At 38.5% G+C, this 17,582-nt stretch overlaps 1 protein-coding gene and 1 non-coding gene across 3 annotated transcripts in view; both read left to right on the plus strand.

Moving 5' to 3' along the window:
* LOC122708155 (dimethylaniline monooxygenase [N-oxide-forming] 1-like) overlaps nt 1-17,582 on the plus strand; it is a 33,676-nt gene that overhangs the window by 12,926 nt on the left and 3,168 nt on the right. For both annotated transcript variants that reach the window (XR_006345027.1, XM_043924310.1), the window contains exons 3-7: nt 4,735-4,923; nt 8,165-8,327; nt 11,942-12,084; nt 15,139-15,338; nt 17,088-17,443. Coding sequence is in view for 1 of the 2 variants with exons in the window: in XM_043924310.1 (XP_043780245.1) it covers nt 4,735-4,923; nt 8,165-8,327; nt 11,942-12,084; nt 15,139-15,338; nt 17,088-17,443 (1,051 nt within the window). In the remaining variant the exon portion in view is untranslated. The remainder of the gene's footprint in view (nt 1-4,734; nt 4,924-8,164; nt 8,328-11,941; nt 12,085-15,138; nt 15,339-17,087; nt 17,444-17,582) is intronic.
* LOC122708407 lies at nt 9,689-9,793 on the plus strand. The gene has a single exon (XR_006345187.1). It is a non-coding gene; the product is annotated as a small nucleolar RNA U13 (small nucleolar RNA).

Consider the following 17,582-nt stretch of genomic DNA (forward strand, 5'->3'; position numbering starts at 1 on the left):
GAACAACCTAGCTCAGGGTTCCCCACACTCGGCGCTGAGAGAAAGTCTCTATGTGTCTGTATAGTAGTCACTTTAATTATCATTTTATATCCATTTTTTAAGTGAGAAAGGAGAGACCTCTGACCTGACAAAGCTTTCTTCCCATTGCCAACAAGCTTCTCTGGAGGAAACAGAACTTGAGAAAGTAAATCTCCATGGTAATTGTAGAAAAATAATGCAAAACAGTTAATATTTTTTCAGAGCTTACCAGGCACTGTTCTAAATGCATTAGAGCTATCATTTCATTTTATCCTAGGGTTATATGTACTATTGTTATTCCTATTTCGAGAGGAGAAAACTGAGACACAGAGAATTTAAGAAAATTCCCAAGGCCACCCAGCTAAAAATGTTCTGCTTGAATATGAACCCAGGCTGTCTGACTCCAGGACCTGTGCTGTCAAAAACTATACTCCATTCATTTCTAGAGTCTATGCCATAGCTCAGGAATAAGGGTATGCAAATCCTGGACTGTTCATGAAATCCCATGAAGTGTTCTACTGAATATAATGTCCTTATTATTGTATTGCAGCACCAAGTGAACCAAGAAACCAAAAACCCCTGCATTCTTGCCCTTATTATTTCCCCTTCCCCCTCCTCTCATCCAGGCTTCTCTGGTGGCTCAGACAGTAAATAATACACCCACAATGCGGGAGACCTGAGTTCGATCCCTGGGTTGGGAAGATCCCCTAGAAAAGGGGACGGCTGGCTACCCACTCCAGTATTCTGGCCTAGAGAATTCCATGGACAGAGGAGCCTGGCAGGCTACAGTCCACAGGGTCACATGTCCATGTCCAAAAGTTGGACATGACTGAGCGACTTTCACATACACATACCTCTCATTCAGTTGCCCCTTCAAGACAAAAATGTTTCCCCTAAGTGCCCTGAACAATTCTCAGGAAAAACATGCGTCCACACACAGCATACCATGGCAACTGGCAGACTAACACGGAGAGAATGCCAAGAGTGCTGCAGCCAGGGGTCCCAGGGCCTGGGAATCACTGGGACATATTTCACCGAGGCAAACCCTGCAGGGGAAGGCTCAGATCTTGCAAACCTCATTCCTAAGTGCCATGGACCTGTAATCTCTGAATATACCTTAAACACACCAGACCTTGTGTTTTTACCAAGAGAAACAAGCAGAGGAGGAAAGAGACAGAGCATGTTGGATTCCACCCTAAAGGCTGACATCTGTAATACATTCTTTCACAATAGGCTTCAGTGTTACCTGTAAAGTTCTCTTCTTCCTGCCTTTTCAATTATCTTCCAAAATTTTGCAAAACAAAGTTGGTTTTGGTTTTTTTATTTTCTATTTTTGTTTGTGGGTTCAATTGTTTTAAGGTCTCCATGGCTTCATGACTTATCCAATTTCAGTGCATCTCCACTGCTCTTGACATCTGTGATACATTCTTTGACATTAGGCTTCATTGTTTCCTGTAAAGTTCTCTTCTTCCTGCTTTTACAATTATCTTCCAAAATTTTGCAAAACAAAGTTGGTTTTTGTTTTTTATTTTCTATTTTTGTTTGTGGGTTCAATTGTTTTAAGGTCTCCATGGTTTCATGACTTATCCAATTTCAGTGAGTTTCCACTGCTCTTTGATTTTTAAACATGCCATTACCAAATGCTTTAAAGTTTCTTGAACTATTTTTATGCAAGTCTTTACAACATGATATTATACGCATCTCTACCCTTCTTTAACAGTGTATATTCCAAATTTATCCTTTTATTATTGCTAACTAGAAATCATCAGTATTAACAAAGTATTATTTACAATATGATGCTCTCAGATGCCAGAGAAAAGTGAATGAGCTTTGGTCACACACTAACTGATCCCAAAATGTTTATAACTGATGTTTCTCTCCTTACACTATAGTTGTTTCCCTTGCTGTTTGCTCTTACTTCTTGATATTACAGCTCTTTAGAGCTATTCGCATTCTCTTCATTCCTATAACCAAGAAGAAACTTGATCATGTTTAACAACATCAAACCAACACTAAATTTAGTTCTAATACCTGGCTTCAAGTTTAAGGATGGTCTAAAGCTGTGCTGTCCAGTAAGATAGCCATCAGCCATATGTAACTGTGGAATGTAGTCGATTTGACTAACGAACTGAATTTTTTATTTCATTTCATTTTGATTAATTTTAATTTTAAAACCAATACCTAATTCAGTTATTGGAAAATTTTTACGCATTTGTTAACAATTTTGGTATGCAAATCCACTTTTTCCAGTGAAAATGTAGCATTTGGATTCAGATTTGTAAAATATACACTAGACTTAAAACAATATGAGAAAAAAAAGTTCATACTTCATTAAAAATTTTGATTGATTACATATTGAAATTATAAAATTTTGAAATCATTGAGTATCCTCTCTACCTTTTTTAATGTGGCTATTGGAAATTTTTAAAGTACATGTGAGGGCTACGTCCCACTCCTATCAGGTAGGACTGCTGTAAAGTCTTGTTACTCAAAGCATGGTCCATGACCAGTAGCTGTGATTCTCGAGCTGTGGAAAAGAATCAGGTTTGTTTGTTTTAATTTCCAAGGAAGTATAGACAATGATATTTGTGACATACAATAAAAAGAGCTATAATAAGGTGAAAATGAAACAAAACATAAATTCAAATTTCTTTGAAAGTATGTACAAAGCAATTACTGTAGAGAATCACTATTGTACTTGTAACTTTTGCCTAACAAAACATTATGTGTGAAATACCAGTTCTCCATTAAACACTTATAGGCACACTTTCTCTATGCATTGTACATATTAACACTTAAGGCTTATAATGTGGTAATTAAGCTTGCTTCTTGTTTGTCATTTTATCTATAATCTGGATTGGATGGGGGACAACACTCCTCCCAAGACATAACATATATCTAAACCGTTTCTAAGTTTTGTTTAACAGCACACGTAGAGAAATGAGGCTCACAGAATATAGGAATGAAATAGAAGAAAAAAATTCAAAGCAACCTCAGCAAGCTCAGGATATTCATTTTTTTAACTGCTATCCAAAATGAAGCAAGTGGCGCTGTATTTTTAAAACTTATCTTCAGTCCTTTATCAGTAGTAGTCATTTCTGACCATTTATTCTATAAAGTTATAATCAAATATCAATTATATTCCAAATAAAATAGCTTCTAGCTTTTATGCACTTTTGGGTAGCAATTTTCAAACTAACCTTGAAATGTCACACACTGTAATGGAGTCCTACTCACATGACTACTACACAGTTCAAATCCCACACAACTCATCACATGACTTAGACAAAGCCAAGATGGATCCCGTTCATCACTAAAGAGTCCACATGCATGAATACTGAACAAAGTCGAATTATTGCTATAAAAGTTTTGAGATGCTTACCCTCAACTTCTGTATTTACATTGTCATAAACTGGTAGCAAAGAGCTCATACCAGTCTGGCTCTTTGAACCAGTCTGGCTCTTCCTACAGAATAAAAGGTCAGGATTTAAATAGTCATCTTTCTCAGAAGCCATTTAGATTCTAGTTTTCTAGATATGTTCTCGATAAATGAGACTATCAGATGTGGAGCCACAAATAAGCAAGATAAGGTGAACTCATCAGTTGATGAGATCTGTATCATTAATTCAAACTACAAAGATATGTTATAATTTTATTTTCTGTTAGATTCACACCTTTTGAGGGAACAAAGTACGTCCTCTCCATATGTGAGGTTTATGTTCACGTTTCTACTTGTTCATAAAAATAACTTTTATTCCACAGGAAAAAGGAACTATACATATCCAAGATAACAAATAATATTAAAATGCCAAGAACTTTCCCACTGAAATTAGAACAATCCTTTATAATACATCCAAAAAACAGACAATGTATATACCTAACTGAGTAACTAAAACTGCCCACTATTCAGCCTTGTAGTATTAGTTGTCTGAGATGTTGTTATTTGCTAGTTATTTAAGTTCAAACCTGGATGGGAAATTTTTTAGCATTTTACCATTTGCAGTTGTCCAGTCTGGAAACCCTCGACCTGCTTCTTCTCCCAAACCTTAAATCTAATCAGTTTCACAATCCTATGCGTTCTAGCTTTCTGCTACCTAACAAATCCCACCTCTTTCAGTTTCAGCTGCCATTGCTTGTGCTCAGGTTCTCATTGGCAATTGTGTGGATTTGTGTTTCAGGTTCTCAACTAGCCTCATTCCCTTCCTTTCCGGATCCCTTTATCTTTTGTAAAACCAGAATTATCTTTTCAAAATTTAATACAAATCAATCTCTACAAAATTCAAATTCCTTAATTTTAGATACAAAATCCTTCATAATCTGAATGCCCTTTCTCCATAATCCTTTTGCCAATACCTCACGAAATCAACATACCTACCAACCGTTCATCATCTAGAAACTACTTTCTGAGTCTGGTGTATTTCCATATTCTCCTTTATTTTGCAGTGATACTGTGTAAATCTAGACAGGTAAGTTTATCCTATGTTTGTTAGCACATAATGATGAAATTGTAATTCTGATCATGATATTCATCATTTTTCAAGTTAAGTGCAGGATACCAAATCCCATTAGGAAGTAGAAGGTCGCATACATAAATTGTCTCGGTCACCTTAATCTTAGTCAATGTTTCAAATGTCTAAAAATTAGTATTCATTTCATGTGTGTGCACGCAATATGCACACATGCATACATACTCATTTTCATGCACTGCTTGTATAGGAACATGTTGAAGAAGGCAGAGCCAGCCTCTACAAGTCTGTGGTTTCCAACACCTGCAAGGAGATGTCTTGTTACCCGGACTTTCCATTCCCAGAAGATTATCCAAATTACGTGCCAAATTCTCAATTCCTGGATTATCTCAAAATGTATGCAAACCGGTTCAACCTCCTGGAATGCATTCAATTCAAGGTAAGAAAGGCACAAAACATCAGTTAGCAGTCAGGAAATATTTCCTACCTATTTTGTGTCATCTCTCTCTACCTGGGGCTCTATAAATGAGAGAATGAACTGGCAAGACCAATGACACCTCGTTGGATTCTTTTTCCCCTTTTACTTAAAATCACCCTAAGTAAATCTGGAGGTAGAAATGAATAGTTGGTCTAAGGATTCATGTGTAGAATTTTTTTTAGTTTGCAATGCTTCCATCCAAGTATCCAAGTGGACCTTAAAAATATCAAACTGCATTTTCAGTTTGGGCCAAATACCTATACACAGGGACATTGAGAACTTCCTACCAGCTCCTAGGTTCTCCCTTTTTACTGTCCATTTATAGAAATGGATGTGTGCACTGGCTCATACACAAGAGACTCTCACTGTTTGAAGGAAAACTTTTCTAGATATCTTTGGAATTAGAAAAATCTTTGACATTGTTCTTCTCATTGACCATACCCACCTCCTTTCCCATTTTAGGGGAAGAGACAGGAGGTAGGTAGAAAGACAGAAGCAAATAAATATATCCTCTTTCTTTCTTCCTTTCTCTGCAAGAAACACATGAAAATTCATGTGATTCTCTTCTCCTATTGCCCTCCCTATAAGAGGTAGGGATGGTTAGGAATTCATGGAGAATTACACAGAAAAATTAACATGAGTGGAAAGATTGACCAAAACAAGTAGCATGTAAGATTCACATTCACAACCTTTAAAGTATGCCTGATCAAAATGAAATCACTATCTTGAAGAGATATCTGTATCTCCATATTCATTACAGCATTATTTACAAAGGCCAAACTATAGAAATAACTTGTGTCCATTGATGGATAAGTGGATAAAGAAATGTGATAGATGATTAATAGGCAAATAGACAGACAATGGAATATTGTTCAGCTATGGTAAAAAAAAAAAATTCTGTCACTTGCAAACACATGGATGAAACTTAAGGGCATTATACTAAATGAAATAACTCAGAGAAAGACAAATTTGTATGATCTCATTTATATGTAGAATCCAAAAAATAAAAAGGGACCTTCCCTGGCAGTCCAGGAGTTAAGACTCTGAACTCCCAATGCAGGGGGCATGCATTCAATCCTCAGTTGGGAAGTTAAAGATTCTTCATGCCCCTGAAGCATGGCCAAAACAAACAAACAAACAAAAACCCAAACTCACAGAAATAGAGAACGTACTGATGGCTGTCAGAAGTAGGCTAGGGAATAAGGGAAGGTGTTCAAAAGGTATAAACTTCCAGTTATAAGACAAATTCGTTCTGGAGATACATTCTATATTGTGTAAATCAATTCTGGAAATGTATCGGTAATTATAGGGCTTCCCTGGTGGCTCAGAGGTTAAAGTGTCTGCCTGCAATGCGGGAGACCCAGGTTCCATCCCTCGGTCAGGAAGATCCCCTGGAGAAGGAAATGGCAACCCACTCCAGTATTCTTGCCTGGAGAATCCCATGGATGGAGGAGCCTGGTAGGCTATAGTCCATGGGGTCTCAAAAAGTTGGACACGACTGAGTGACTTCACTATTGGTAATTATTCCATACTGTATATTTGAAAGTTGCTAAGAGAATAGATCATGAAAGTTCTTATCAGAAGAAAAAAATTGTAACTATGTGGGGTGATAAATGTTAACTAAACTTATTGTGGTAATCATGTTATAATATGCACACATGTCTAAATCATTAGGTTGTACACTTTAAACTTATACACTGTTATATGTCAATTATATCTCAATAAAACTGGAGAAAATTAAAAGTACTCAAGTTGTCCAAAGACTATTTCATCCCACTTCCTTATCTTCCATGGGATAGAGTAAAAATAAAACTACCATAATCAATGGATATACTCCACAAAAATATTCTTTAATGTATCAGAATTTCTGAACCTGAAGCATTTCCTTTGCTACATGCTTTCCAAGCCTGTTTTAAAATAACTTAAAAACATATAAAACTGGATGTTCACCAAAGTTTTAAGAAAGTACACGCAAGCAGCTGTCTGTGAGAGGTTTTGTTTTGCCTTCCTCTCTATACATTTCCAAGTTTTCAATGATAAATTCAGCATTTTCAAGATAAAAATAAATTTTATTTTGAATGATCTTTTAATTAGCTGAAAATTTGTGCTTTAAAAAGACGATTGCTAATACAAATGTAGACCCCAACAAGCACTTCAAGTATGATAAACTAGACAGTGAACCATTAAGTGGGACTTGAGAAGCCTGTCCTCTTTGAAACCTGAAGAGGAAAATGAGGCAGCAAAGTCTCTTTTATGCTTTTAAATTTGACTTGTAAATTTCTTTTATATATTTTCTGAATCAGAACCTAGTACCCATGGACATACATGTACTCGAAGAGAACAAAAATAGACTACAGTTGACCCTGGAGCAACATGGGTGATTAGAGGTGCCAACTCTGCACAATGGAAATCTCCCATTTCCTCCATTTTTGTGCTGTCTCTGCATCCACAGTTCCACATCCATGGATCCAAACACTTATGAATCCTGTTTACTGTAATATTTACTGTTTTTTAAAAATCCACATATAAGTGGACCTGCACGGTTCAAACCCATGTTGTTCAGCAATCAACTGTATTGAAATTCAGACAACTCCACAGAAATTCACCCATAAAATGAGCACTCTTCCATAGTTCCCTCAGTCTGGGCAAACTTCAGTACCATAGCCTATAAGGCCTTTCATAAGCTAAGATACTTGTGACCAGATTTATATTTTCAATTATATACTATCCATGCCTATCTTAAAGGAACGGTTGAAAAGAACTGTCTCTTGAGTCCCTTTGCTGTTCACCTGAAACTACCACACCATTTTTAATTGGCTATACTCCAATACAAAATAAAAAGTTTAAAGTTGAAAAAACAGAGTTGTTTCTGTAAGAACTAGATACGGCAGAAAAAGAACTTTAAAAACACAGAAAGACCTGTGTTATAGTCTTGGTTCTATCACACATTGTGAGACTTGGAGCAAATCACTTAAAATTTTTGGACCTGACCACCTCTCTTCAATACCCCTATACAACACTAAGTTTAGAATACTTCCATCCAGAAAATTGTGATTAACCTGAGAGCCCAATTCAGTGTCTAGGGTTATGCTTATTATATTTAGTCTGTGCTCAAGAACATTTGAAATAATTGGCATGTCAGCCAGCAAGCCCTTTCTGGAATCTTGAAAACTATTAACCATGTCTATGATTCTCTTTTCAGACAAAAGTCTACAGTGTAAGAAAACGCCCAGATTTTACTGCCACAGGCCAGTGGGAGGTAGTCACTCTGCGCGAAGGGAAGCAAGAGTCAGCCATCTTTGATGCTGTCATGGTCTGCACTGGTTTTCTTACTAATCCGTATTTACCACTGGACTCCTTTCCAGGTATAGCCCTTTCTACAACTGACTTTAATTTGTCTTATGTGAGCCACCCTGATACTGGATTGTTTTGGAAATAAATTCCTATTGATCTCCTCCATTAAATAGTTAAAGTAGTGAGGTAAGAGGGTTTTTTCCCTTGACCAGCGCTATTTGGCCAGATTCTGGCTTTCATCAGTTTCAAACAAGTTTTGAGTACCAAAGAGTAGAATGAATAACTGTGAAGCAGTTTCATGCTTCACTGAAGTTCAATGTCCATCTCTAAGTGACTGGCAGCACCAGAAAACCTTCTAAGACACGGGAGGCCTAGACCGTTTGCTAGACACAGCAGTAGTGCATTGACAAAGGTGAGAGGAGAGGTCACAAGCATCAATCTGTGAATAAAGGAAAAAATAACTTGATTTTCATTTGTTTGTGTCTATGGGTCACAGCAGTTACCTAGATCAAAGGTTTATGGCACTGGGTAATAGTCACCAGGGGCATGAGTCTTGGGAGACAAATTAAGATATCTTTGGGCCTCAGTTTCTTCATCTGGCTTTTGCAACCATGATTCATTTATGTCAAACTTCAATTGGATTACAACTCAGAGGGAATAGAAAATCCAGTGGCTTGGTTTATTTAATCTGCAGCACAGGATTCAAAAGGTTCAAACTTAAGCAAATTTTAATCCGAATCATCTAAATATGACACAGTGATCACAAGGCTCAGTTCACAATTAATTCATCTACCTCCAATGATACTTGGTCTGCTCCCAGCGGTTACTGAAGTCAGGCCACGTTAAGATAAAACACACCCTGAAAACTGTCATAGACTATAATCATTGAATTGGAACGCAGTTCAGCCTTCTTCCTGATACAGGAAACTCTTCAGCATCCCTGAGAAAGACTCAACAGCCTCTGCTTGAATGCATTCGACTATGAATTCTTTCCACCTTACCCATTTCTTGCCTACAGAGAAAACCCCTGAGTAGGCAAGTTACTCTAACTCCCAATAGGAGTGCCTGGTACTGGATCACTCCAAGAATCCAGAGAATTTCCTGACATAGAGAGTACACTGTGTTTATTGCTAAGAATACAGAAGTGGATAAGACAACACATAGCCTGCGTGAAAGGAATGAAATGAGTTTTATAGGGGTCCAGTGGAGTGATCCCAGTCTACATATGGCCTGTAGTAACAGCAATACTCACTTTACAACAAATTCATGTACTTGAAATGGTCCTGGACCTGCCCTGCAGATGTTACTCAAGTCAGGTCAGATTAGGATAAAGCATAGCTTGAAAGCAATGGAGCCAATGTGTTCAGTTTAAATAAGATGAGCTTGGGACCCAGGAGGTATAGATTCCCGGTTATACAATTAAGAAGCTATGATCCTTTAGTAGTTCATGGGCATGATGATTGGGTGTTCATGTTGTTGCATGACATGTGCTCCCTCCTAAACCTTGTTAGGACACCAACCCATTACCCATCACATGTTTAAAAAAGGAAAAAAAGCTATATAATCTTGGGCTTTACACTTAACCTTTCTAAGCCTCTGTTTTCCTTCCTAGAAACTGAGGGGTTTTACCTATCTTACCCAACATTATATATCACAAATCAAGCAAACAGAACTCTACAGTATTTGCCATCCTTCTCAATATCCATATTACCAGCCACTACCAATTGGTTATTTCAAATCCATGGCTGAATTATTGTTAAGGAGCCTTTGAGCACTAAAATTTCATGACTTTAGACTTGAAATGGAGTCCTCCAAACCTCATCATCTCTCTCTCTGCCCCATAGCAGACTTACACACACCCTGGAGTAGGTGTTAATCATCACAAAAATTAAACTCATTTAAGCTATTCAAAAAACCATGTCATGAGTTCTGGAGGCAATTCAAGAAGAAAGTGTTCCAAAAAGTCTTAGTAAATATAATAGGTATTACAGTTGGAATAAATATATAACTTCCCAAAGTAACTTATTTTATTAATTCAGAAACCATATACATTCAGCTGTTTACTAACACAGCCACTTCACCTAACAAAAGTTCTTGCTCTGTTCTCCTGTAATATAAGTGGGGAAAGTATTAGTCTGAGAGAAGACTCAAGCCACAGAGTCTCATATTTGTCCACTTGTGATCCAAAAGAGCCTGATCCAGAGATAATCTAAGATAATCTAACATTCATAGATAATGCTATTATTCTCATTAAACTTGTCCAGCTCTCCATTCCTGGCAGTTCTCGGATCCATATTGGGTCAAATATTGAGCTAAGTCAATATTTGAATTTGATTGCATTATTGCTAAACTTCATGATCTAGATTGTGGTTGGGTTTTAACTGAGATTCGTGTTAGATTTCTAAAGATTTAAGGTGAAATAAAGAGTTACTGGGCCTTGGTTAAGGCCCAGTAATGTGCCACTAATGTGCCACAGCATCCATATCCTGAGAATTCACTGAGAATCTAGATGTACTGTGATATTTTCTTTAAAAAAAAAAAAAATGTTCTTTGTACAGGATTGCTTTTGATCGTTTTATGCAACCTAAGAGTATTTTCCAAAACCCTCCACAAGCATTTGATGTTTCAGTGAGATTTGGCATCAACTGAGATGTCTTATCTAATTCAAATAGCTCTGATCCCAGTATAACTAACATATCTCCTTTTTCTCTGAGCCAACTCTGGCTGGCTCAGCAAACCTAGCCTGAGTTACCATCAGTCACCAAGGCGAACACACAAGGATCTTTCAAATAGGGACCATACTTTTATTTCCTTTTTTAAAAAAATTTTTGTTGCACTGGGTCTTTGCTGTGGCACTCAAGTTTCTCTTGTGTCACACAGGCTTAGTGACCCTGCAGCATGTGGGATCTTAGTTCCCTGACCAGGGATGTGAACCTGCATCCCCTGCATTGGAAGCCAGATTCTTAACCACTGGATCACCAGGAAAGTCCCATATTTTTATTTCTTATTTCCCATATCGTCTAGCACAGTGTCCGGCACATAAGAGGGGTCCAAAAAGTTTGCTGAATAGAGTGGAAGCACTGACTCATAGTTCACTTTAACTTCTCTGCTCTTTCTCCTTGCTTATGAAAACTTCTAAATAATCAAATATTAGCAAATAGAGTATTTCTGTCCCATTCATTTCTATCAAATTTTAAAAAGTAATGACTTCTTATACTTCAGCTTAATAAGTCTTAATGCCATGCTTTTTTTTTCTTTCTTTCCTTCTTTTTTTTTTTTGTTTTTGTTTTTTTGTTGTTGTTGTTGTTTTTAGCAGAAAATGGTTTACTGCAGGGCAAAGGAAGGATGGGTGGCTCATGCTCAAAAACTTTGAAATCCCCAGTGGGTTGGGGGGGGTTGGTTTTTTTATAGTGCCATGATATTTTAACTTAGTAATCATCTAATAAGTAAAACTAGAGGTCCATCTAGTGAGATGGAGTAAGTATCTCTATTCAATAAATAATCACTCACCAATTTCTGTATCTTGCATAATTATGTATCCGTGTTTCAGATTTTCTTAAAATTGAGTATGCTATTAAAACAACCTAAATCACCCATCAAAAGGATGTTATTAGCTGAATAATGTGTGTGTTTCATTCACAGATCTTGTAAATTTTCTATCTGACTTCCTTTTTTTTTTCTATAGGTATAAATACTTTTAAAGGCCAGTATTTCCACAGCCGAGAGTATAAACATCCAGATATATTTAGGGACAAGAGCGTTCTTGTTATTGGAATGGGAAATTCTGGCACAGACATTGCTGTGGAGGCCAGCCACCTGGCAAAGAAGGTATGGTTCTTGGTGTTACCTAATGAGGAGCTTTATCTTAAGATGCATGCCTCAAGCAAACTGTGTCTGACACCATGATAGATAATGAAAGGAAAAAATTCCTAAAACACACACACACAAACAGATTTTTTAGGTACTTTTTTCTTGAATGTTCATAAATGTTACTATAAATTCCAGGTGTCATATTGTATCATTTTTCCTCAAAAATTTGGGTTCTCTGACTTCTTATTTTTGCTATTTTCCCAGCCAAAATGAGTTACAGGAAGAATCTGTTTCTTACTCAGTCCCATTAGTCAGAAAATTCTGGCTAATTTTTTCTTACTAAGATCTCCCATTTGCTCCTTCCTTTCCTTATTGATTGCCACCATCCTCATCAGGTCCATACCACCTCACGTGGAATCTGTTACACTTTCCTTCTCACAATTATGGGAAGAGTTACTATTACTGGGGCTTGCTTACTCTGTACCAAGAACAGCACTAAAGGCTTTACTGCATGACCTCAGCCAATCATCAAAACAAGCCATGAAGTAGGTACAAGACTCCCTAACCACCAGTGAAGCAACTGAAACCTAGAGTTAAACAAGCTGCCTAAAGGCACACCACCAGCAGCTGGTAGAGCCAGTCCTCAAACCCAAGTCTCTTCCATTCAAAGCCCCTGCTCCTAATTCTACCTTAAGTGCCTGGACTCCTGCCCCAGACCAGCCCCATACACACAACAATCCATCCAGACCCCCAACCACCAAGAAACAAATCCTCTGAAAAGCCTGCTCTCCTTATGACACTCAACGTTAAAAAACTAACAACTCCTCCCTACCCAAAAAAAAAAAAAATCATTAATTACAGGGCTCTCCATCACCTGGTCCAGATCTGCCATTTTAACTTTATCCTGTACTGCTTTCCCACATGATCATCAACTGAACGCCGACTGGTCTACTCTGTGACCTTTCCCACCCCCAAGCCTCAATTTTCCCCTTCACTCACACCATAGCCCTCCCTTCTGCAGTGCCCTTTTCTCTTTTATGACAACTTACATTTACATTCCCAGACACCTCTACCCAACACAAAATCATCTCTCCAGTATGAATTGATGTAATAACTGAAATTTACACTCCTCAGATGGCACTTTGAATTCTTGGTATTGCTCATTTTTTGAGATTTCTCAGTTGGCACTAGAGGTAAAGAACCTGCCTGCCAAATGCAAAAGACTTATGAAACTCAGGTTCAATCCCTGAGTCGGGAAAATCCCCTGGAGGAGGGCATGGCAACCCACTCCAGTATTCTTCCCTGGAGAATCGCCATGGATGGAGGAGTCTGGCGGGCTACAGTCCACAGGGTCACACAGAGTTGGACATGACTAAAGCCACTTAGCGCGGCAGGGCAATTGCCTTTTATATACAGGCAAAATATATAGTATGTATTATTTATAGTGTGTATTTTCTTTCCAACTATGCTATGAACTCATTGAAAGCCATTCAGGTAACAAATCAATATTAGTTGTTGAATTCTGCTATACCAAATGTTGTGCCAGGCATGGAGGATACACGGGAGAACAGAATAATCAAACAGGATTCCTGCTGTCATAGATGGTATAGTCATGGGGAAAACAGATGTCATGTAAATAAGTGTAAAGAATTAGATCAATAATTGCAAGAATGAAAATAGGTATGAGGAAAAAGAATTGGGAGTGTGTTCCGTTCTGGAACTTTAAGGAAGGAACTCGATGATTGATTGACTGATTTGGAGAGACTTAGCAATTTGGTAGAATTATCCCGAAGGAAGGAAAAGGAGGTTCTGAAGCAAAAATCAGCATAGGCCCATTCACAATGACCAACACATCTGAGTCACATATTACTACTTCTATTTCTCTAACCACTGGAAATTTCTTCAATCTGAAAACATGCTTTGGCACACACCATTTCTATATTGACAAAGAAACTTCCCTTGTTTCAGAATATAATTCATTTCTACCAAAATATCATAACTGATTCTTCATCATGATGAAGAAAGGCAGGTGCAAATATGTCTAATGTCAGAATTACTGATGGGCTTGTAGTTCTTGCCACCATAAGGCTCCATCATATTATGAGGCTTCCTTGGTAGCTCAGATGCTAAAGAATCTGCCTGCAATGCCGGAGATCCAGGTTCTATCTCTGGGTGGGGAAGATCCCCTGGAGAAGGGAGTGGCTACCTACTCCAGTATTATAAGGTCAGTCAAAATGTATCATTAAAGCACTAACACTGCAGCTATGGCCACCATGCCCCAGTTTATTGGAAGAGAAAACAGGCATTAAACCAGTTGTTTTGTATTTGCAAAGCAACAGATCAGTTGACTAAATTTTTCAATTTTAAAAAGTTATACAGACAACTCTTTGTTGTATAGGTTCCAAAGCAACTATTAGCTTAATGAACTAGGTCAGCTGGTAAACTCAACTAGTCAAATAATCTGTTTTTTAAAAATCCACCAAAACTAGTTGTATTACTGAATTTTACTATCAGTTCTAACAATGCTTTATGTTGAAACCCTTTGCAGACATCTTTTTTTTTTTTTTTTTCTAACTGCACTGCGCAGCATGTGGAATCTTAATTCCCTGGATAAAACCCGTGCTTCCTGCATGGGTTTGATCTAGGAAGACAGAGTCTTAACCACTGGACCACCAGGGAAGTCCCTGCAGACAACTTTCAGTTGCATCCTTGCCCTGCTCTTGCTTATAGTCACTAGCATACAAAGTTGTTATCACCTATTCACTATCTTCTCACATGAGATTCTAAGTTCCTATGGCCAACCACAATATATAATTCACCATGGTGTCTAGCACTGAGCCTGGCAGATAAAAAGTGCTCAATAATATGTGCTAAGGCATTTTAATACTCTAGATACTCAAACCATTATCTCAAAAGAATAAAGTGGGAGTTAGAGAAGCCAAAACTATCTTGTCAGGGAGGTATTTTGGGGGTGGCTGGCTATTTGGTGCCTTTCAACTCATGAAAATAATCTCTGACAGAACCAGCCCTGTTCACTGTGTCAAACTGAGTGACCTCTTTGATTGCTTCTAGGTGTTCCTCAGCACCACCGGAGGGGCATGGGCGATCAGCCGTGTCTTTGACTCAGGGTACCCATGGGACATGGTTTTCATGACACGATTTCAGAACACATTCAGAAATTCTCTTCCAACTCCAATTGTGAATTGGTTGATAGCGAAAAGGATGAACAGCTGGTTCAATCATGCAAATTATGGCTTAATACCAGAAGACAGGTAAATGCAGAGGGGCTGCAGAAGGCTGTTAGGGAGAAGGGGCATTGGTCCTTCCAGCAGCCATAATACAGCAACAAGACTGAGTATGAAGGAAAACTTCATATAAATTACTTAGTCATAATGGCTAACTGTTTTCAGCACTTGGTAAGTAGAATTATGTGATACATAACTGTCAACAACCCTTTAAAGTAAACCATATAACCTCCCTTTCAGAGTGGGTATACTAAGACAGGGAAATTCAGTCACTTGCCCAAGTTAATCTAGTACCAAGCAGACTCTGTGACCTTGGCAAGTTACATAAACCTTAGTTGCAGCAATCAAAAGAGAATTATTTGTCTATGACTCTTCCAACAAAAACAACACATTTGCCTGTTTCACAGTGTGGGAAAAATTTAATCCTTCACCATCTTTCAAAAAACAGTGCCTTCTTCAGATGACCTTGATTTCAGTCTTATCCTTTCAGTTACAACCCATTACTTAGCCCATTAACAAGTACCAGTGGTTTTATTTTACTTCCTCATTCATTGACTCTGTACAATGATATTCCATTGCCAGGGTAGCACCACAGCCTGGAGATCCTGTCTGATCTTCCCCCAGATTCCACTCTGGACCAGGATTGATCACGTGGCACCCAAGCCACCAGGGTTGGGAGACAGCCCCCTTCCTACTACATGTACTTCATTCCTCTGGGTCTCTTCATCCTTCTCTCATACACCTTCCTCTCTCCCTGCTCTTCTAGTCCTGCTATTGTCTCCATTTTTTTCCTTTCTTACCTACCCTCTTCTGTTACCTAACTTCAGGTCCCCTAGGAGTTTTAAACTTTTCACCAGAGCCTTTCCTACCATAAGCTTGATTTAGCCTGAATGGCCACTCAAAAGACTTTATTTAATCCCACAAAGCCTAGAAAATGTAAAAGAAGCCTGAGGAATTGTAATATCTTCCCTGTTAGATTTAGCCAATCCTTTTTCATTTCCAAAGTTCTTAGAAATATACTATTTCATATGTTCTTCATCCTACCCAATCAACTAACAAGGATGGCAAGTATTAGCATCCCTATTTTACAGGTGAATAAAGGAAAGCCTACAAAGATGAAATGGTTTTCCCAAGCTCTGTTAAGTATAAACATTTGGACACAAAGCCACCCTTACTACCTCCTGCTCCAGAGCTCCCTCCATTTGATCACATTGTCTGTTTCTGTGCATTCACCATAAGCCCAAAATGACTCAGCTTACTTAAAACCATCTAGCAAAGCATTTGCTTTGTGATTCCAAGGACACAGCCAGAAAAGGGTGATTCCAAAGGCATAGCCAGAAAAAGCTAATTCTGCCCTTGTTCCTTTTAAACACATGCATACTTTCCTTATACAATTGCTTCTGAGGAGGAAAGAGTTTCTAGCACTTCTCAGCACATAGAGAAGTCCCTGGTTTCCCTTGTGGTCCTTCAGCATTCAGCTATCTCTAAAATGACAGGGATAACTGAATGCTAGAATTCAGCAGGAGAAGTAGAGCTAGAGAAAATTCTGACCTCCTTCTCCCCAGGCTTCTAAATTCTTGTAAATGGTAAGCATGGTTCCATCATCCTTCTTGGTCATTCATGAAGCCACTCCCACAAAGGTAACTTCCCACAGTACTGTCACCTCCTGCCTAGCTGAGGGGCAAGTCGCAAAATGAAGAGGAGAAGGGGAGGAGGAGGGCGGGCTGACTGCATCAGTTCCTGGCAGATCTCTTCCTTATCCATGTTAATGTCTAGGGTACAACTAAGAGAGCCTGTGCTAAATGACGAGCTCCCAGGCCGTATCATCACTGGGAAAGTACTCATCAAGACAAGCGTTAAGGAAGTGAAGGAAAACTCTGTCGTATTTAACAACACCCCAAAGGAAGAGCCCATCGATATCATTGTTTTTGCCACTGGATACACTTTTGATTTCCCCTTCCTTGACGAGACTGTAGTGAAAGTCGAAGATGGCCAGGCATCGCTATACAAGTACATCTTTCCTGCACATCTACCAAAGCCAACCCTGGCTGTCATTGGTCTCATCAAACCCTTGGGCTCCTTACTATCCACAGGGGATACACAAGCTCGATGGGCTGTTCGGGTCCTGAAAGGTAAGTGTATAAGAAATAGGAGAACATGGGAATTCCCTGGCAGTCCAGGGGTTACGACTCCTCATTTCACAGTGGAGGGCTCAGGTTCAATCCCTGGTTGGGGAACTAACATCTCACAAGCCACGTGGTGTGGCCAAAT

Source organism: Cervus elaphus, chromosome 14 (genome assembly GCF_910594005.1).
Source record: "Cervus elaphus chromosome 14, mCerEla1.1, whole genome shotgun sequence".
Lineage (NCBI taxonomy): Eukaryota > Metazoa > Chordata > Mammalia > Artiodactyla > Cervidae > Cervus > Cervus elaphus.